Source organism: Amblyomma americanum, chromosome 6 (genome assembly GCF_052857255.1).
Source record: "Amblyomma americanum isolate KBUSLIRL-KWMA chromosome 6, ASM5285725v1, whole genome shotgun sequence".
NCBI classification, from domain to species: domain Eukaryota; kingdom Metazoa; phylum Arthropoda; class Arachnida; order Ixodida; family Ixodidae; genus Amblyomma; species Amblyomma americanum.
Window position 1 is genome coordinate 42,365,826 of NC_135502.1, and position 21,228 is coordinate 42,387,053.

The following is a 21,228-nucleotide window of genomic DNA, read 5'->3' on the forward strand; positions in this document are numbered from 1 at the left end:
CCGATTCTTGTGCGATTTCTCTTGTACTGGTGCCGGCTCCACAGTGGCCGGCTCTCTTGATCTCCGCTGTCCGTCTTCGTCGCAGCAAGGTTACGACGATGGCGTCTGTGTTAACCGCAGCTGCAAGAGTTCTCCAGTCTAAACTACCAGCTGCTGTGCCAAAATATGGCGGTTCACTGTTTTTCGCGAGGTGAGGTGCCCAGTCCAGTTCCCGCAGTAGCAGTGTGTTCGCGTCGCGATGTGGACGACGATCGCGTCAATGCGTTACGGTGGTCACCCAGTATCGGCATGTGCCTCAGCTCTCCTAGACTGAATGCAAACATGTTATTGCTTTATGGATATGCATTTTGTTTGATTTCCTAGGTACCTTCGTACAAGGCTCGTTGATCTTATGCACCCCGAAGAAAGTTTGTCGTCACATCAGAGTGGTAAATCTGCTTATTAGGTCGTACTGTCCTGAACCGCGATCATATGAGTAGTTACTTCACTGTGCTACAAGATCGACCTTCAGTACAGTAGTCATTGCTTGCAATGACCTCATAATGAACCTTGTGCGTCAAATTACTCTGCTTCATCACTGTGCAGGGGTTCGAGGTACTCTCCCGATTTGGAGTTTGTCAAGGATATGAGAGGAATGGTCTTCGTTCCTGATGAAATCTCTGCACAAATGACTGAAATTCCGCCAAACGGTAAGTTTAGCAGTGAATTTTGTTGTCACCTTGCCCATGTTCATGGCCGTGATAAGCACTATTGTTGTTGTTGTTGTTGTTGACCTCACACAATGGCACATACCCACAAGGGGGATTGGCCATAACCAGGCGGTGGCTATTTAAATGACCAGTTGCATGTGGCAAGCATGGGATGACCTACCAAAATTTGGATCGCACAGTTTTCGTAGCCGAGGAGGTTGCAGGAGGTTAGGGGGGCATACAAACTAAAATTTAGGCAAAGAAGGGGTAGGGATTACTATAAGTGGTTGTAAAAACCGAAATACAGAAGCTGATAATGGCAGGGGCAGGACGAAAGATCATGAAGGTAGTCGTTTTGATTCCAGTAGATAATTTTGAACGGCAGAGCAAACATTCCCATTGGTATGGCCAAGCATAGAAGCGCCAAGAGACAGAACAACCACAGAAGACAGGCGCAAACTGAGATTCTGTATTGGAACTTCTAATAGTCGCCTCCTAATCGATGAGTAACGACGGCAAAAAAGAAGAAAGTGCTCTATTGTTTCCGGCTCCGCACAATACGGACACAATGGGGAGATCGCCAGACCAGGCCTGTATAGGTAAAAATTTAGTTGCGGTACTCGGCAGCGAAGCCTCGTGAAGGAAACTTCAAGATTGCGCGATCGCCAGACTGAGCTTCTCCATGGGAACAGTAGGTGCTGGAAGTCGTCCAAGGAAGTAAGCGCTGATGCACCCAGTTCGTTCATTACGGTGTACCGTCGGAAGCGTGCCGCCGTGATGTAAGCAGTTTTTGGAAGCGGGTCAACAATCGGTCCACTCAGGGCTGCCTTCGCTAAAGCATCAGCTGATTCATTTAATAGAAGACCCCTGTGCCCAGGAACCCAAAGAAATCGAATTAATGTGATGTGTGGAGGGATCAGGAATTTTAGAATGCGAAAGAGCTGCGATTCAGTGGACGCCGAGAGGGAAGTGCATAAAGATAACGAGTCTGTAATTATTATTACTGCTGATAAAGAAATTGGTACCTTTCGCAAAGCGAGAACCACTGCTAGAAACTCAGCCAGATAGATAGGAGTGAAATCTTGGAGACGGAGAGAAAAAGACCAGTCAAGGGACTGGGAGTAAATACCTACACCTGCCTTTTCTGCACACACTGAGCCATCAGTCGCAATTACAACATGTGAGCTGAAGGTCGACAAATAATCCTGCAACATACCATTTAACCATGAGAAAGGCAGTAATTTTGCATTACGTGGATAAATATCATCGTAGATGATAGACACATTTGCAGGGATGGACCGCACCGGAACAATTTCAGGTATTCGCACATTCAGTGGGCCCAGCAAAGATTCAACGAAACAGATTTGGGGAGTTTGAAGGCGAGACCATCCGACACCCAAGAACTCCGCTCGCTGCCTTAGGAAGATCAACGCGGATGCATGCTGGTCCGAGTCGCAAAACTTTAAAAACGTTTGTACTGTCAAAAGGCGAAACCTTGCAGTAAGAGACGGCACCCGCGCTTCCAGATACAAAACATTGTTTGCCACGTATTTACTACTCGTACAGTATCCGTACCTGTCCGGCACGACAGCGTAGAAATCCACGACCGGCCCGTCATAACTAGAGGCCAGTGTAACCGAGTTAAGGCCAATCTGGGAACTGCCATGACCTGTTTGCCTGAACTGGTTGTAATATTGACCCGAGCCGGGTCGAAATAGGAGCCCGTTTGCTATTTATGGGGGGTCTACTTGTACAGGGGCATCACATGACAATCATTCGCTTGAGAATGTCACTGAACATACATGGTAGCATGCACTGTTAGTACATTGCTGTGATGACAGAACTTTCAGTGTCGACATGTCAGTTGACACTGAAGCCGTACAATATAACGTTGATCAGTGCTCATTATTACTCTTTTTGGAAGCAAACATTGTTTTGAATATGAGCGCTGTGCCACATCGATCATGCTCAGAGGCTGTCTGCTGTTTGGAGCAGGAAGGGCTAGAGCACTGCGTCTTTTGCTGCTGTTGAATTTGGTGCACCTCACCCTTTTTCAATGCTAATTCATTTTATTCTTGCCTGCTTGTATGCACTTTGTAGGTGTAACCATATGTCGCAGCCGGAATAATTATATATCACATGTGCGGGTATCACTGGGCAGATAGTGTCTGCCGATTCAGAACATGAGAGTGAAATAACTTGGAGAATAAGAATGGGGTGGAGGGCATTCGGCAGGCACGCTCAGGTGGTGAATAGCAGTTTGCCTTTATCCCTCAAGAGGAAAGTGTACATAATTGCTCTATCTTAATAACCTACGGGGCAGAAAAGTGGAGATTAGTGAAATGGGTTGAACTCAAGTCGAGGACAGGGCAGTGAGCTATGGAGAGGAAAATGACTAGTGTAATTTTAAGAGTCTGGAAGAGAGCAGAGTGAGTCGGGGAGGAAATGCGAGTTAATGATATCCTATCGTATACAACTCAAGAACGAAGCAGCAAATGGCCCTCAAAGGAGGCCCCCCCAGCCCAGGGGAGCTAGCGCATTCCCAGATTATGTGGTCGAGGATCCCTCTCGCCCCACAGTGCTTGCAATTATCGTTTTGTCTCTCATCTTTCTGAACATGATATGCCCAGACCAGGTTTACGAAGTTCTCAACTTGGAGGCGCCGCCTTGCGATTGCCTCCCTATTGTTTAGACTTTTATCCAGTGGTGGCACCAGTCTCCTCTGTAACCTATAATTTTCTACAATCTCCGTATAATTTTACAGGCACTCGTCCGTGTTCCAGCAGTCGGGCAGCTCCACAGTTACCCGGAAATAGAGAGCTCGGACTAACTCGTAGGCCGCCTCGTTGCCAGGAATAAACTGATTTTCATGACATCAGGGTTAACTTGTGGATGACCCCCTGTTATGCTAAGGTCGAAATCAACAAGAAGAAATGGGCATGGGCAGGGCGCGTAATGCAACGTCAAGATAACTGATGGTTCCTTTAGGTAACAGAGTAAACAATTTCAAGAGAGGGCAAGCGTAGCTGGGGGCATCAGAGCAGCTGGCGGGTGGGTGAGATTAGGAAGTTTTTGGGGATAAAGGGGCAGCAGCTGGCCCAAGGAAGCGTTAACGGAGAGGCCCTTATCATCATCATAACCCTATGATGATGATAACGATCACATGAGTATGTTGTAAAATTGCTTTTGCATTAACTGCATGCAGCAAAATCAGGTTATCTTTCTTTCCTTTTGCTATCTCGGCAAGAACGGGCAATTCTTTCTGATGCCATCTGCTTCACACATATTTCAGAGTACTTTGAAAGGACTGAGAAACAGGTTCGAAACATGCAAATCAATTTTGGGCCTCAACACCCCGCTGCGCACGGAGTGCTACGACTTGTATTGGAACTGGAAGGGGAGGTAGGTAGCACTGAGTACTCAGCAGGCGCTCTCTGTAGCCTCGTTGGTGTGTTATCCTTCAGGTACTATCACGCTCAATATGACTTGCGGTGCCCGGCAGCATGGCAGTGGCACTTATCGAAAGCAGAGTGGGGCCAATAAGCGAAGCACTTGGAAACGGAAGGGAAAGGGTTTTGCAGTTCCAGCACTCAGTCTTCTCCCCTGCGTTGTCTGCTCTTGGCAGTACCAAAGCGCTCCATGCGGGCCAGACTTTATTGCATCACCGACGCCTACGTTGTCTGTGTGACAGTGCAAAGCGCATGTTGCAGGTGATCTTGTTTCCTATCATGGGCTGGTTGAGCCCGTGATGGTGAAAGTTTTGCCACACAGCCACGTGCGTTCAACACACGGCGGGATTTCACGTGCAAAAACGCTCCATGCGGGCCAGGCTTTAAGCTTTGAGATTGCGTGTTGAGTAGACAATGCGGCAGACAAAGTTGACTGCTGGAGCAGTGGAATCCTTTCCACTTCGTTTTCAAACGCGCCACTTGTTGACACCACCGTGTGTCTGGAAAGCGTTGCGGCCGCGCTGCCAGGCTTTGCAAGTTATATTGAGCACGATAGTACACATTACACTGGCTGCAATAGAAGGAACCCTGAAATGATTTTGATGGTCATTTTAATGTAACAGACCTGTAAATGTTGTCTTTGTGACTATTCAAATCAAATTTAAAAGCTCTGTGTAGACCCTGTAGTTTAAAAATAATTTTTCAAGATCGCTGCTTGCAACCATATAGGGGGACACCTCACCGCGCATTCTTAGCCCCCTTTCACAGAGAGTGGGGTATCTGGGCGAGCCTTCTCATTGGGCATGCCCAAGGGACCTGGGCAGGATGGGGCATGGTGGGGTGCAGTCCTGATCTGTTTTCTTTATTATTTGTTCTCTAGTGCACTGTGTGTATGAGTTGGGGAAGGGGGGTCGAAGCATCATTTTTAATTGCCGCTCTCTGCGGCGTTAATGAAGCTTGCTTAAAAAATTTGTGGTGCAGTGAGCAATGGAATACTGATCACTCATGGGCTTTTTCTAACCTTAGTAATTATAATTTCCTGGCCCCTTTAATGGGCAACTGCAAAGGTTGTAGATTTTGGCGGTCTTAAAGGGGTCTAATGTTTGAAACTTGCCGGTAAAGCATGCGAAGCCCTTCTGAGCTAGCATTTAGAATGGTGACATAATAATTGATTAAAAACATGATGGCCTTCAAGCTTCTCCTCAGCACAGAGCACTAAGTGAGGGGCACATGATGACATCATCTATAGTACCGGTACATGTCCAATGCATAAACGCTTGCTTCGAAGGAAACAAATCAATTCCACTGAAGGTAAAGACCACCGAGCCTTGTTTGGCAGAATTCAGCGGCTGACTGCAGGGTGTGGTTGACGGTAGAAGAAATTTGGAATCTTACTGTCCGTGACGTCACACCAAGTATCTCTGTGCTTCTCCGGTGCTGTGAAGAGAAGCCTGAAATTTAATTGTTGCTTACGTCACCATTTTAAACGCTTGTGCAAAAAAACTTTGCATGCTTTATCTACAGTCTATATAGATTTGCATCTTTGAATATCATGGAATCATCAAAAAGCGGCACAGTTGTCCTTTAAGAGATCTAAAGCTGCATGAAAGATGTTACGCAAGCTGGTGACAGCAAACTTGAATTCATTGTCAGCAGTACACAACATTTAATTTTTCCGAAAGTGAGGGCAAGGGTTGACCTTACCTTACACAGATTTAGAGCTTAAGGGGTACTATAAGTGCTCCACTACATGAATAAGAAATAAACCACGTTGCTTGGTTACTTTTAGCAAACATGGTACTTAATGTATTCACGGTTGCGAGGTAGAAAGACCGGTGCAGTTTGCATTGCTGCCAGTGACTGTCAATATCATCAGCATCTTGCAGCATTAAATGCATTCTTTGAGTAGTCTCGTGCAGGAGGGGGAGTAAGCACACCAAGCAGAACAGATAGACCGTGCCAGTGCGGAGCGTAGTACTGGCCTTTAATATTTTCTTTTTTTTTTTCTGGCCCACTTCAGGGTATGACTTGGGAGAAGAAAGGCAGAGGGTCAATTTGAATCGGCAGTGTCTCTGGAGCTACATAAGCTGAATCAAATTTTTGCGGAAGAATGAAGAGAGGTCCAATACCTCTCAGTCTTTTGCTTTTCAAAGCCTCGGGGCTAAAACTTCAGGGGCCCTTTTAGGTGTTAGCTGCTTTTCTGCCATGCGTGTGTGCAGATCAGCATCTTGACGAAGGTGTGTTTAAGTTTTCCCTTCTCATATTCCTCTGTCTTTCTCTTGCAGACTGTGGTGCGAGCAGACCCGCACATTGGCCTTCTACACCGTGGCACCGAGAAGCTGATGGAGTACAAGACATACACACAGGCACTGCCCTACATGGACCGCCTGGACTACGTCTCCATGATGGCCAACGAACAGTGCTACTCACTTGCCGTCGAAAAGCTCCTCAACATAGACATCCCCAAGCGCGCCAAGTACATACGAGGCATGTGTGGACAGAACTGTCAACCAGCGGGTGGTGTTTAGTGTATGGTGGCGTCAAGTCTGTGGTCTATACAGCCCACCTGCCACAGTGGGCCAGTGGAATGGCATTCAGTTGCTGAGCCAAATGTAGTCGAGAATTTGAATTCTTTGCCACAGTGGCCACGATTTGGTGGGATCAAAATGTACAAATGCCCATGCGCTGTGCGATGTCAGTGCATTTTTAAGAACCCCTAAAGGCTGGAATTAATCCGGAGCTCTCCATTGTGGCGACTCTTTCTCTCTGCTTCCTTTCCCTTCCCCATAGTAGGACTGAGAATTCCAGTATGAGTGAGAGTTAGTGTTCCTTTTTTTTTTTCATATCAATCTCGCCACCACCTGTGCAGCAAAAACTTCGCATGGTATGTGACTGACACATGATTGATGGTACTTAGTTGATATGGCGGCATGGCACATGATAACAGTTGTCATGAAAGAATACAGTTCTGAGTGTTCTCATTGAGGAGGTAGCTGTAACATCGGCATAATGCAGAAAAATTTTTGTGCAATGGATGGTAATGCAGGTGTGCGTACTGCTAACAATTTACATTGACAATTGCTCTAGGCAGTCAGGTATATTACAGTTATTCTTGTCATATTATCATAGAATATTGGAGGAGCATGAAGCTAGCTGGGCTGTGTTTTGTGGAGAAATGCAAAACAAATATGACACAAAAGTTGTATCATCTTTGGAAACTTTAAAAGGATCATGAAATGGTACTTACTGAGGTTAGGAAAAGTGCAGGAGGTATCAATATTCCATCACTTGTCATTGCACCGCAGAAATTTTTAAGCTAGCTTTGTTAACACCGAAGATATTGGCAATTAAAAATGATTCTCCTCCTCACCCATCTGAACTCTTACATGCAGATGCACCATAAAAAAAAAATAAAGGAAACAGGCCGGTACTGCAACCTTCCGTGCCCCATCCTGCCTACTCGTCCATGCTCCCTGAGCGCATTCCATAATGTCAGTGGGCTCGCCCAGGCTTCCCACTGACGTCATAGGGGTAGGGGACGCGTGGTGAGGTATCACCCTAATCGGTTGCAATCTACTGTGAGCAGCAATTTTTAAAAATTATTTGTAAATTGTAGGCTCTATGCAGAGCTTTTAAATTTGACTCGAATACCCGCATAGACCATCGCTATAGGTCTTTCACACTAGAATATGACCTTTGAGATCGTTTCAGGGTGCATTTGAGAGAAGATGAATTATTAGGGTTTACATGGGCTGGCCCGTGTGAATGTACACTGATCCTTTCGTGTTGTAAATAGCAACAGTCTGCCCCTTTTGAGCATCACCATAATACTTCTCGTATCTACCATATGACACATCATTCAAGGTAATGGGCACTTGTAGCATTTTCTTGTTTTGTTCTAAAAAGGAGTAGAGCTCATGTTGTGCTCAGTTAAGCTTTCAGGCTTATTAACAAAGTGCAAGTACTTTTCTTCTACATTCTACATGGTAGCTGGCTTGTACACACAGCAGTAGATTGTAATATAAATACCAAAATATGCTTGGGTACACTGCAGTATGTAAATGACAATTACGAGTTAGCCTTACAAAAAGATAGAGACAATGCTGCGTTAACTGGCATCTTATCCAGCAATTGTGTGCATTTATAAAATGAGGAAATGATAATCTGAAGCCTTCTGTATCGGTCAGTTTTCAAATTTTAGTGCAGCTTCATTTTTATCTTTTCATCAGGCCAACCGTTGTCCTGCTTTCATTTCATTTATTTTACCCTCAGGGCTTTCGCATTAGAGGGTAAAGTAAAATTCGCTTTAACTTCCATATCATACCTGAGCTTGCAGCAAATAGCACAGCTTTCCTTCTTGTTGACCAAAATCTGGACAAGGATTTGTGGTTTCTTTTGAACAGTATTTTTGTAGTAGCGTCAGTATGACATGCACATTTTTCTCCAAACCGTGCACACTGATGGCGCAGCTGTATGATGACAGTCGCACATTTTTCTCACTGCAGTCCTCTTTGGCGAAATAACAAGGATTCTCAACCACATCATGGCTATTGGAACACACTGCCTGGACATTGGTGGCCTGACTCCATTCTTCTGGCTTTTCGAGGAGCGAGAAAAGGCAAGTTGCAAGCTGTGACAGCTTGGAATTGAAGCCTTATATTTACTCAGAGACCTGGGCGGGGCAGGTAATGGGGGGACAAGGTCGGCGATTGCTCCTAGGGTAAACAAAGTAGATCCCTAGTAAGGTCGGATATTGCAGTGGGCAAAAGAGAGTCTAGTGGTTGTATGAGGTAAGGAAGCTTGCAGGTGTACGGTGGCCGCAGCTGACGTAGGACAGGATTAATTGTGGATCAGTGAGGGGGTTTTGTCGTGTGGTGGTCGTTGCTGGGATGATGGTGATGATGGTGATTTACTAATGCACCTGTGCTCCATCTCATACATTACACTGTGAAGGGTAAGGAAATAGTCTGCATGAAAAAATTCGCCCGAAAAAGGGTGATGATTACAAACTTCTTTGACAAATAAAGGTACGCCATGCTGGGGCATATTTTGTTTTGTTTTGTTTTTCATTCGATATTCGGATAATTGGACAATTTCTTGCAGTGTAATCAGTGTCGAATTAACGAGCTTTCACTGTACGCATTACACCCCCACAAATAGCTCTGCTTACCTTTGCACAAAAGTGCGGGGAAGCTGCCTTGCAGGGCACACTTTCTTAAGGCGAAGCCTTCTGGCCAATTCGGGAGAAGGCGGGGCACCTTCTCGCTAGCCTGCCCTTGGTGCAGAGATCTAACATGGTCTGATTTCAGCATAGCATGCTTGTCGCGTGCCTCTCGTTGCCTCCAGCAGACTGAAAGGCACGTATAGGCACAGAGTGTGCCCACTCTGACTTGGGGGGCTTAAAATTTGGACATTGAGTTTTCAACTGGCGTGGTGTCGCAACACGCATTAGGGGTCGGCGCAGAGTTGGCCATATATCGGCGTCCTATTATCATTGCATGGGCAGATGAAAGTCACGTGGTGCACCTTGTAGAGTTAACAGCTGCAATGCAGTTGGCACGGGGGAAACACGCAGCTACCTAACGGGACGAGAGGGAAAGCAAAATATCAGAAAAAAACACATACCAGTGACTGTGGAAGAGAGAGAAAGAGTGCCGGTGAAAAAAAGAAAACTAGATTAATGTCATTTTCAAGTAGAATACTGTAAGCTTGTTTTATGCCCTCAGTCTTCAGCTCACTTCATGCATAGGGCAAAAAATGCTGTATTTGCAGTTATGCTCTTGCTGAAATGCCAGTTTATTCACTGTTTTAATCAATGAATAGTATAGCAATACAGTAGACTTCATTTAAAACTAACCCGAAGGGGCTGCAAAAATGTGTTTGTCTTATCAGAAGTTCATCTCATCAGAGGTGCTCCAAAAAAGATATGTGAGCATGCTATGCATCTCCAAAAATGTTTAAACTTTGAAGCAGCTCTGTTAGGATGAACTTCTAAGACAAACACATTTTCATGGTTCCTTCAAGTTTGTTGTTTTTAAGGGAGTCTATTGACTTTCCATGCGGTTTGTGCCACATTATGTCCCAGCAGTAACTCAAGCCGGCATAAAAAAATTTGCACTTAATACAGGGGCACCGTGACTGGAGGGACCATTAGGCAAGGTTGACTATGCTTTCTTTTATTATTTGTTTATACTTTTTTCCTCTTATTTGAGTTGCTAACTCCTGGGCTTACCTTGTTTGTGCAGCTGATGGAGTTCTACGAGCGTGTGAGCGGTGCCCGCATGCACGCAGCATACGTGCGGCCAGGGGGTGTTTCGCAGGACATGCCATTAGGCCTCATGGACGACATCTATGACTGGGCCACAAAGTTCGGTCAGCGGCTGGATGAAGTTGAAGATCTACTCACTGCCAATCGTATTTGGAGGCAGCGAACTATCGACATTGGGGTCATCACAGCAGAGAATGCGCTCGACTGGGGCTGCAGGTATGCCTAGAGTAAGAAAGCATATGGTTAACTAGCATATAGATACTAGAAAGGATCTCAGTGGCATTCTTAATTGAAGTAAATAACCTATGTGACCACTGAATACTAACAGCATTTATTAGTTTCATGATTTGGAGGACATGAGAAGCCCAGCAAACTTGTGGCCTCATCAGTACTTGCACAGCACAGTACAGTGGAACCCCATTCATACGTTTTTCACCGGACCGGGGAAAAAAACGTAACAGCCGGGAAAACGCAACAGTGAGGAAAGCTCCGAAAATGAATGAAAATGTGCAGTTTCGACTATAGACAATTTATTTCCACAGAGTGCGCTTAGGACTTTAAAAAGTCCAGTATGGTGGCTTGCCGTTTTTGCCACGAGCCTGCTTTGCTTTCGGGCCGAAGAGCGCGGCATTCCCCTCTATCTCGGCACGCTTCGAGATGATGCTGTTAAGCGTCGAGGGTGGGAGACCAAGGTCCTTGGCAATGTCGACTCTCTCCCGCGCTGGCTGCCTGTCGACTGCATTTAATGCGTCCAGCTTTTCCTCAAGGGAAAGTGCCTTCCGCTCGCGCAACGCCGTCTAAGCACAAGTTCGACGTTCACGAGGCTTAAAGGGACACTGAGGAGAAATTGAAGTTGGCTTGTATCGATAGAATAGCAGCTTCTGATCACAAAAATGCCACTCTTACTGAAAACAAAGCTCTTGTAATGTAGAAAATAGCAAGAACCAAAATACAGGTGTCGCCGCCACAGGCCAATCTCGCAAGTACAAGCGTGATGACTTCCTAGGACAAGAGGCGGCACCCTGGAGGAATTTTCCTTACTTCATGGATGTCACTAATCTCTGAGGCTGGCAAAGGAAGGTTGCGCACCGCACCGCTACCCGCCAGAAATCACGGAGTCTGCGTTTACGTCACGTATCACGTCACTCCGTTCTGTGACGTCATAAGAGTTCTCGAGTTTGAATCAGAGCGGCGGAAAAAACTTTCTCAACTTCGAATCCAAATTTCTTTGAAATAAATGCATCTTTCGCTCCCGGACAAGCGGCAACAAAGCCATGAAATGCCGAAGTATCAGATTTTGCTAACAAAAAAAAAATGATAGACTTCTCCTCAGTGTCCCTTTAATGCACAATGACGATAGCATGATAGAAGAGGAGTCGACCCGTTCAACAACCATGCGGCGACCGTAAAAGTGAGAGCATTTTTCACGAATGGCCACCTAGTGGCGGCCTCACGAACTGGCGTGCGGCTTCTTGCAGCCAGTTCCATAGCCAAGCTCGGCCAAGCCCGGCCAAAACTCGCCAAAAGTCAAAATGGCTGTTGCAGCGCGTTGCCTACTTCAGCCCAGGCGTGTTTGGGGTGCTAAGTTGCGACGTGTCATGCGGAAACGTTTTCACAGCTACTGTGTAACAACGGGGTTCCTTACACATTGGATCCTATGGAAGCTATGCCGGGACCGGATGAAAACGACGTAGCAGCCGAGAAAACGCAGCAGTGAGGAACGTAACAGCGGGGTTCTACTGTACTTGTCAGACTATATTGGCCCTGTAAAATGCAAAGCATTAATGGATGCTTAGCTAGCTTAGTGGTGTCACGATTTACAGCTGTTTGTTGCCATGTGCATGCCCTCAGTGCTTTATGTATTATTACTATTATTGTTATTATTCAATTATTATTATTCAGTAATATCAGAAAATTAATGGACTGGTTTTGATATGAATTCAGTTGATATAAATTAAATTCTAAATCAAGGTTAGTTTGCTTCCACAGCCCACTCAGGAGTGTCTCACTTTCTTACTCCCTTTATTTGCACACATCTCGATGTATGAACTGCTCTTGCCGTCCAGTACATTTTTCGGATTCAGTAAAGTATTTGGGAATTTGGTTTGATTCTGGTCTTCTTTTTTCTTTTCACTTATCCTTTGTATGTGCAAAACTTCTTAAAGTCGTCTGTTGTATCGTATTAAAATGTTTTTACCTATTTTGGTCAGGAAACTATTGGTTCATTCATTAGCCTACAGTGTACTCAGGCATGGAATCAACATTTGTTCATTGTTCTAGTATCGCATTAACGTCTAAATAGGTTGTTAAAAATGCATGTTCGAAAGTGTCACCGCGTGTGTACTCGACAAAATGTGAACCATTTTCAGATGCTAGAGGTGCCCAATTTTTGATTCCGTTTTGTTCATACAGTGTTACTCAAACATTTCTGGAGCGATACATTTATAGTCCCCACTGTGCTTCCCTGGCCTTTATGTCATGTGCCCGCATTTTCAATTGCTCACACACGTACCAGATTTTACAAATATACTCGAGCTTATTATGTGCCAGATATAGTTAAAGCTCTTCCCCCAGATATTAATTCCTGTAAGTCTATATGTGATATTCGTATAAACCTGAAGAAATTGTATTTAGAATAATTATGTTGCATAGCTTCATTTCTGTGCCATTGTGAAACTTTTTGGTTTCTACCTGTTTTGTGCCTTGTATTGTTCACAATCTGTTTGGTTTCTTTAGTGTTTTCTTTCTTTTCTATCCCTACAAATAGTCAATTTTGCGGCCGAATCTTGCTGTTGACTGACAGGCTTCAGCGAGCCTGATTTCTGTAATTGTATTTGTAGACTTGTGAATAAATTATTATTATTATCATCATCATAATCGTCATCTGCTAGAACTTTCTCCTGTGTACTCAGCTGGCACTGTTCCCTTTTGCATTGAAACTGGTTTAGTGGTATCATAACCTTTAATCATTTCAGCTGTATCATGTGAGCCGATTGATAAACTGTGTGATGCCAGCTACTAGAAGTAGTACTGTGCCAAAGCAAAATGAAGCAGATATTTGAGTGTCCCTACCACCTGTTTTAGGAGAGCCTTGGTTCTACATGGTGCTGTATCATTGGAAGTCATTTGATGTTTTTACCATGTTAGATAGCTCAGCTCTGAGTGATTGTTTAGCTGTCCTTTTTTGTTTGTTTGTTTCTCTTGCCAGTGGTGTCATGCTTCGTGGCTCGGGCATCAAATGGGACCTAAGAAAGACCCAGCCTTATGACTCCTATGAAGATTTCGACTTTGAGGTGCCTGTCGGCCTAAAGGGTGACTGTTACGACAGGTGAGGGCCTTCCTTCACATCGCCTGAGGAGGGGCTGAAATTGTGTGCATAGATTACTGTATTTACACGCATAATTTGCGCATTTTTTATTCAGAAATTAGGGCTCGAAGAAGGAGGTGCGCAAATTACGCGGGGATTTCGCGAGCGCGACTTAAAAAACTCTAGAAAGGTCACAACGCGCAACATAGTTATAGTGTATGTTGCTGCGTATACGTCAGCACCCGGACCCGCACCCCACGCTGGCTGCCCCCCGAAAAAAAGTTCACTCTAAATGAAACGCCGCGCACCCCACCCCCCTCTTGCGGGATGGCATGAAGGTGCATGCATGAAGCTGAATAAGACGCTAAAACAGCGTCATCACTTGCGGCCCAGCAAATTGTTCGGTAGTTCCGAATTCCGTAAGTTTGCTTTCGCAACTTCGTCCGGGATAGCAAGCGCGAATCTATAAATCAATTATCACACCCCACAATTCTTTAACAGTACCACGCGAGCGTCGACCAAACTGCTTGTCGGCGCCTTATCACGGCATGGAGCTGCGAAGCCAGCGAGAATAGCCACATGCGCACAAGTTTGCCGACACAACGATTGTCGTCTATGGGTAAACTTGTGTGCACGCGGTTATTCTCGCTGGCTTCGCCGCCCCGCTCCGTGATAAGGCGCTGACAAGCAGTTTGAAACTTGCTGTATAGTTGTGATATCTCATCGCAAGGCACGACCGAACAACCAAACACAAGCCGCCAGAGCCACCAAGAAAAGCGTAGCCAGCAGTCGAGTCACATGCATCAGCCAAACAAACAGCGGTGTTGGCTCTTCTATCAGCTGCCGATCCACCCCGGAAGCGCTGCTGGCCGTTCCGAGTGGCGATGCCGCTGGTGCCGCCGCGATTGTCACAGCGGCCTCTGACACCACCATGAACGCCCAGTGTACAAAAGATTCAAAAAGCCTTCCGAACAAACACGCGGAATAGCCAAGTGCTACTGGGTAGAGCCATAGGGTAGAGCCCGCGTGCATGATGGTGGTCTAGCGCAGTGCGGTGTGTAAAATATGCGAGTAAAAATTATTTTTTTTGTAAACCCGGGTGATAAGTTAAGGGTGCGCAAATTATGCGAGGGCGCAAATTATGCGCGTAAATACGGTATTTTGTGTGCGTAGAGGCCCACTCCATGACAAAATTCAAGATTCAGTGTATGTCATTGCGCTTTGTAGTATGCTCCTCTGTTTTTGCTACCACAGCAGGTTTGGGTTTTGCAAGCCTGCTATGTCAGACCAACATTTTTAATTTTCATGCAAAAGTACAGTTGGATGTCTTTGTGTTTAGAAAAACATATTCGTGCTTGTTGCATTAAGAAGATTTTAGATTTTCCATTCGTACATTGCTTGCTTTTAAAGGGGTGGAGACACCAAATTTTTGGTTGGCGTGTTCTTTGTTTCAAACGTTGCGCATTACCCCAGGACACGTGGTACACGCTGTGCAATTCATATAAGTGCGGTAAATAATTTATTATTGCATTATTTATACTGAGCGATTTTGGTTTCGGTTTCTGAGCGCCGGGGTGTGCTGCGACGTCACAGTCGGGGAAGAGCAGCAACCCTGGTCACATGGGCCCCAAAAGTTGTGACGCGTGTATTGCTCCGTCGTCTGCTCTCGTACACTTGCTGTGCATAGCAGCGCCTTTCGAAATCATAGGCCGACAAACTTGGTCGGTACTGCGATGTGCTGAGAAAAGCCAAGCGAGCGAGGAACTTAGTCCTGAAACCAAGTGGCTCGCTTCGGCCGATCTCAGTCGCCATACCGCGTATGCCAACGCGGTTTTTGCGCTGTATTTCGCTTTGCCACGCCGACGCCGATGCTTGACGGACGTCTGTGTCAGTGGCCCGTAGCTGACACATTACTGCAACATGATGCCTCGCTTTTTCTATCGACCAATACCCATCTCTGTCTTCACTTCGCGCCGCCCGCGTAGCCGCGCTGCGAGACATGCTCAGGGTCCCGTGGCTGCTGATTACGATATCTGCTGCTAGTTTAGCAAACAGTGCATGTATTCGCTAAATGAATGCTTCCAGACAATTGTACAGGGTTCAGAATTAACCGCACCGGTACGTAACTCCTCCAGGAATGCGCCCTTGACGACGACTGCACCTCGGTCGCTACTTTTGTTCACATATATATCTGCATCTGTATACAGGCACCAATTGCGCGTTAGTTCGACAAGAATTGCAAGCTGCGTTCCACTTAGGTTAATCAAGCTCATCTCTTTTGCACTGGTCGCGGGTTTACTTGTTTGCGCACTGCGATAACTTTGCAAGAATCGCCGAAGAATGCGAGCGCCAGCTTGGGGGATGCTTCATAGCCAGGTTGTTGACAACGCGCAAGACCGCCGTTTCTGACTCGTTGTAACTGCTTTTTTGGTTTTTTTTTTCATGCTGTTCTTTGCTTCAGGCGTCCTTGCAATATTAAAATCAAAGCATCTTTCATTATGCCTTCTTTCCTCTCATGCAGGTACTTGTGTCGAATGGAAGAGATGAGACAGAGCCTGCGTATTATCTACCAGTGCCTGAACAAAATGCCACCTGGTCCAGTCAAAACGGATGATAACAAATGTGTGCCCCCATCAAGGGAAGAAATGAAGGTCTGTGGCAGGCCACTTTCGCATGCCAACAGTGCCGTCATTGTTCTCTAAGTTAACAATGCAGTGGGCATGTTAATCATGGCCATACACTACTCTTAGGCTTGGTGGGGCGTGTGCCTGACCAATGCCAGTGGGCCTTATGCTTGTGCATTTGATTCGTTTAACGTTAGCTAGTGCAAAATAAATAAATGCCACTGCTTTTACGATTTATTACTACTGTTATACATATATACTCCACACGTCTGTGTCCCATGTGCCTTTCATTGATTTAAGGTGGAGAAATCTCAGTGCCTCTTATGAATGGACATTTAGGTAGCTGCAGTGGTTGATGTCAAGACGGCGCGGAAGGGACAAGAGAGGCACAAGAACACAACAGTTAAACAATGGGCAGGAATGTAGTTCTGCGTAGGGAGCTCTGTACAGTAAAATGCAACTTTCGAACTTGTCTGTAGGCCTTTCGATTGCCATGTTTACTTGTAAAGTGAACACACATTTTTGTTAAAGAAAAACATTTCTAATTTCGGAGACGCATTTATTATTCAGATAAAATTTATGCTACCATATTGCAGTCATTAGCGTAATGGGCACATTTATTATGCAAGTAAGCACTGTATCAGGCTGTTCTATTTTGCTCATGCTTGTTTGCTAGAAATGCGGTTCGTGCATAATAATGCACTGGATGTTCACATATATAAGTGACAAAAAGACATCATCATTACACCACTCGATTTCTGACACACAACACTTTGGTACGCAACCACTTAGAAGTTATATTTGTGGAACAGGGATGTCACAGTTTGCACCAGCGTTTACTATTGTTTGTTTTGTTTGCTTGAGTATTTTCTGCCATGTTTTGCCTTCTCATTTCTTTGATCTTACATTCTTTCTCTTCATCCCTCCCCCACAGACATCGATGGAAGCCCTAATTCACCATTTCAAGCTTTTTACCGAGGGTTACCAAGTTCCTCCGGGTGTAACATACACCGCTGTCGAAGCACCAAAGGTTAGCCACGTAGGACCAACTAGTATACAAGGACAGCGAGTTGAAGTTTCTGAATTAGTACACACTTTCTCGGACACTCTGCAACCTTTTAATTGAAGGTTCTGCCCTAAATTTATGGCCTAAGAGGTTAATTAAACACAATAATCAGTTTATTAAACAATACAATGCTTATGGGTTGCTGTAGTGAGTGGCTGACAACTTGCATTAGGTTGTGTCCTCCCATAGTGCTCTGGTATATATTTTTAAACCTTGGCTGAAGTTTTCTCGGGCACCCTGCATTTTGCATGTAATGCTGTATCGTACTGTTTTGGTGTTTGGGCGAAGCCCCATCCAATTGAAAGTTGAAGTTTGGATATCGGTTTCGAATGTCACCATTATTTAAATGTCACTGTGTCCAGAGAGCCGGTGCATAATATTTGATGGTATACAAGTTGACAATGAAAGTAGACACTAGAAACATGGCAGGTGCACATCTGCAAACGATTTGGGACACGAATTTTGTTAACTTTAATTTCTTTGCAAACAGTTAGGCACATCACTCGAGGCTTAACCCAGTAATTCCTTGGCATGGAAAATGTTAAACAAAAGTTACGAACTTAAAGCATTTTGTGATTACTGGCCCGTACATTGCAAAAATATAGAAGTGTTAGATTTTTCAGTAAAAATATTATTAGTGCATAAATATACTTAGTGCAAAAATAAATCAGTCACAGAATTCAAGATTATTGTGTGACGTGGCATTGCAGCAGTATGCCCTGCTGAAATTTTGGGCTATTTTGCCAGTACGCTTAGCTTTTGCCATGAGTGATGTTCCAACAGGTCTCCTGCATCTCTGAGAAATTACTTTTCGATCCTACTGTAATAAATTAGTTGGGGAATGCTATTTTAAAAATACTGCGAGGAATTAATGCACTCTTGCAAGCAAAAGTGAAAGCTGTTCACATATTTACAGTCTGTACTGCACGTTACTGGCTTAAGGGTGCACTGTGTTATTTAGTACACAGTCCTATTGAGGTTGCTGTATTCCAGGCTGTGCACTACGACAATGAATTAAATTCTTTCTACTAGTGTTGTGTTCCATAAACTTTTGACTGTGGCTGTACTTGTGAGCGTATGTGCCTGTCCTCATTGGTCGGCCATTGTGATCTTCTCTGTCCATTTGTCCAACTGCCAATATCAAGTATCAGGCAGACCTCTCTATTTTTCTTCCCTGAGGTCACTCTCTGATTTAGCATGTCGAATACAGTAGAACTCCACTGTTACATTTTTTGTGGGACCACCCCCCCTGTTTTTTACTTTTCTTAAGGGCAACATGCTTCGCTGGAATTTGCAGGTCTTTGTGGCTGTCATGAGTGTTCTCATGCACAGAATATCCTGGGTGCTCTGCTGTCGCTCTCCGTCTGCCTGGGCAGCTATTAGTTTAAGGGATAAGGGAGGCAGCAGCGAAGAGGGGGGCGTGTGAAGCGGAAGAAGTTTGGGCATGTGTATGCTTTTCTGCACTGTTTTCATGGCTTTAATCCTGCACAGTCCTCAGCTATTGGAACCTAGAAATTGCATTTTTATGTGGCACTGTGACAAGTCAAACAAAAATAACAGAAGCATGCCTTGGAACCAACCCATGCAACTGCATCTCGTGCAGCACTTCCCGCATGACGTTTGCATGGCAAAGTTTCGTTTTCGCACCTTTGGTCCTTCACGCTTGCATTTCAGCGGTGGTGGAACTGCACCAATAGCCAGAAGATTCACGTCTCCCATAAGCATGCTTGACATCGGCTTGGGTGCATCATACCGAAAGCCGCTGAAAACAATGGCGGCCACCCGCTTTGGCTGGTGTGCAGTCTCCGTTCCACGTGCGCTAAACGTAGGCTGTCACAAGTCACCTTCGCGACGTTGCATGCGGGAACACTGCCACAATTGCGACCTAACAGCTGAATCTGTATTGCATGCATTTCTGTGGGAGCTTGGACGTGACTGGCTCATGAAAGCATAGCAGCCAGGAAAACGCAGCACCTGAGAATGTAACAGTTGGGTTTTTACTGTAATCATATAGTAAGGTACAGTCAAGCAGCAGACTGTTGTTAGCAAGTGATTGGATCATTTTGAACGTGTAGTTGTCCAAGGCAGTGAGGTTTGTGCATCCATGTTGCAGGGAGAGTTTGGTCTGTACATGATTTCGGATGGAAGCAGCCGTCCCTACCGATGTAAGATCAAGGCCCCCGGTTTTGCCCACCTTGTAAGTACCTTTCCTGTACCAGACTGCTGCTGAATGCAGGTGTATGTGATGAGTGTTTAGATGACTCAGCCAAGGCTAGGAAAATAGTCACTAAATTTTTTTTTGTCAGGACACCTTTACGAGATGCATGTTTGGAATGTTTGACATCAAACCTTCATTGAGACCAGAATGTTATGTACAGCCTTTGCCAAAAGTCTTCTGTCTGCTTAACAAACGTATAGTGGAGCACTTGCAGCAGCCTCGAACCACACTGGGTCTTGAAAGGGGAGAACGAGCGTTCTTGCCCTGCAAAAATTTCTGGCCTTGAAATGAGAACTTTCGAGCTGGCAATCAGCAAGGGCATTTCTGCTGACTAGTGGTAAACTGCATGTCTCAAAATAAGTGGCCATGGTTTTTGTATTAAACAGAAGGCAAGTCTTTGTGGGAAATCTCAGTAACTTCTTTTTTTCTTTGTAGTCTGCCTTGGACTTTATTGGAAAGCACCACATGCTGGCGGACATTGTTGCCATCATAGGTGAGCCCTTACCCTGTGATGTGTGCTGCAGCAAATTGTGACCCTGCACCTCAAATGTAATACAGTTCCAGCTCACAGTGTTATCAGAGCTAATTACCTGATGAGGATGGTTGAAGGGATAAATTTAAGATCAGTTTGCTGTGGAGCTTTACACAAAATTAAATAATTCGTTCAAAGCTTCATGCTCTGCCTACATGGTAGTTACTGTACCCTGACAGTTTCAAGGTGAAATTGTGCCTTTGACCTCGCTTTTGCAAAGCTGTTTGTGATGTTCATGACGTTAGCATCAAAAACAGTAAGTTGGTGGTTGGTTCAGCATCTGGCACCATATCTTTCGAGGGGCATGTAGCCATGTAAGTAACGAGGCCCCAATTTGGGGTAGTTTATTTGTAGTGACTGGAAAGTGTTGTGTTCATTGTTCAACATCCTCACATATTCTTTCGTTAAGGAGGGAAGAGCATAAAATTAGATAAATTTCGACTGCGAGCACTTTTGTAGATTGCCACCGCAAGACAAGCCATTAAATGACCAGGTGGCACAAGAAAGTTTAGAAACTAAAGGTAAGGCTTTAATATTGTACTTCAACTTTTTCAGGTACTCTGGACATCGTGTTTGGAGAAGTTGACCGCTAGGGTTCAAGGATGTAATCTAAGTCTACAAGCATCAACGGCTCTTTAGAAATGTCGACACCTTAATGCCTGTTTGCGTGGCAAATAAATAATGTAAATAGTAGCTCTGAATTGCTGCATCGCAGGCTTCAATAAAGAGGTGTCTCTGAACTCTGTCTTTTGTGTCACTGAAGGAATACTGAAGCCAGAGCGATGGAAGAGTGATAAGCGCCCCCTTCCTTGCTTGACCATGCCCATCCTTTCTGAAGGCTCCAGTGCCACTGGATTTGGTGCTGGGCCATGTGTGGTGGAAATTGGTTTTTGAGGAGAGGAAATGCCACCGCACATAAAGGAGAAAGTGAAAGAAGAAAGTAAGGAAGAGGTGCCGTAGTGGAGGTCTCCTGAGTAATTTCAACCACCTGGGGATCTTTAATGTGCACCTGCATTGCACATCACAGGTGCCCTTTCCTTTTGCATTTCCACTGCTGCTGGGTAGGTACTCCGGC

At 45.1% G+C, this 21,228-nt stretch overlaps 1 protein-coding gene across 1 annotated transcript; it reads left to right on the forward strand.

The window, feature by feature from the left end:
• The first annotated feature begins 24 nt into the window (after positions 1-24).
• On the forward strand, positions 25-20,893 carry LOC144136691 (NADH-ubiquinone oxidoreductase 49 kDa subunit-like). Its single transcript, XM_077669220.1, has 12 exons — positions 25-190; positions 586-689; positions 3,982-4,091; positions 6,424-6,625; positions 8,644-8,756; positions 10,384-10,622; positions 13,615-13,734; positions 16,235-16,364; positions 17,272-17,367; positions 19,517-19,600; positions 20,057-20,114; positions 20,709-20,893. The coding sequence occupies exons 1-12, from the start codon at positions 99-101 to the stop codon at positions 20,744-20,746; spliced, it is 1,386 nt and encodes a 461-aa protein (XP_077525346.1). The 5' UTR covers positions 25-98; the 3' UTR covers positions 20,747-20,893.
• Positions 20,894-21,228: the final 335 nt, after the last annotated feature.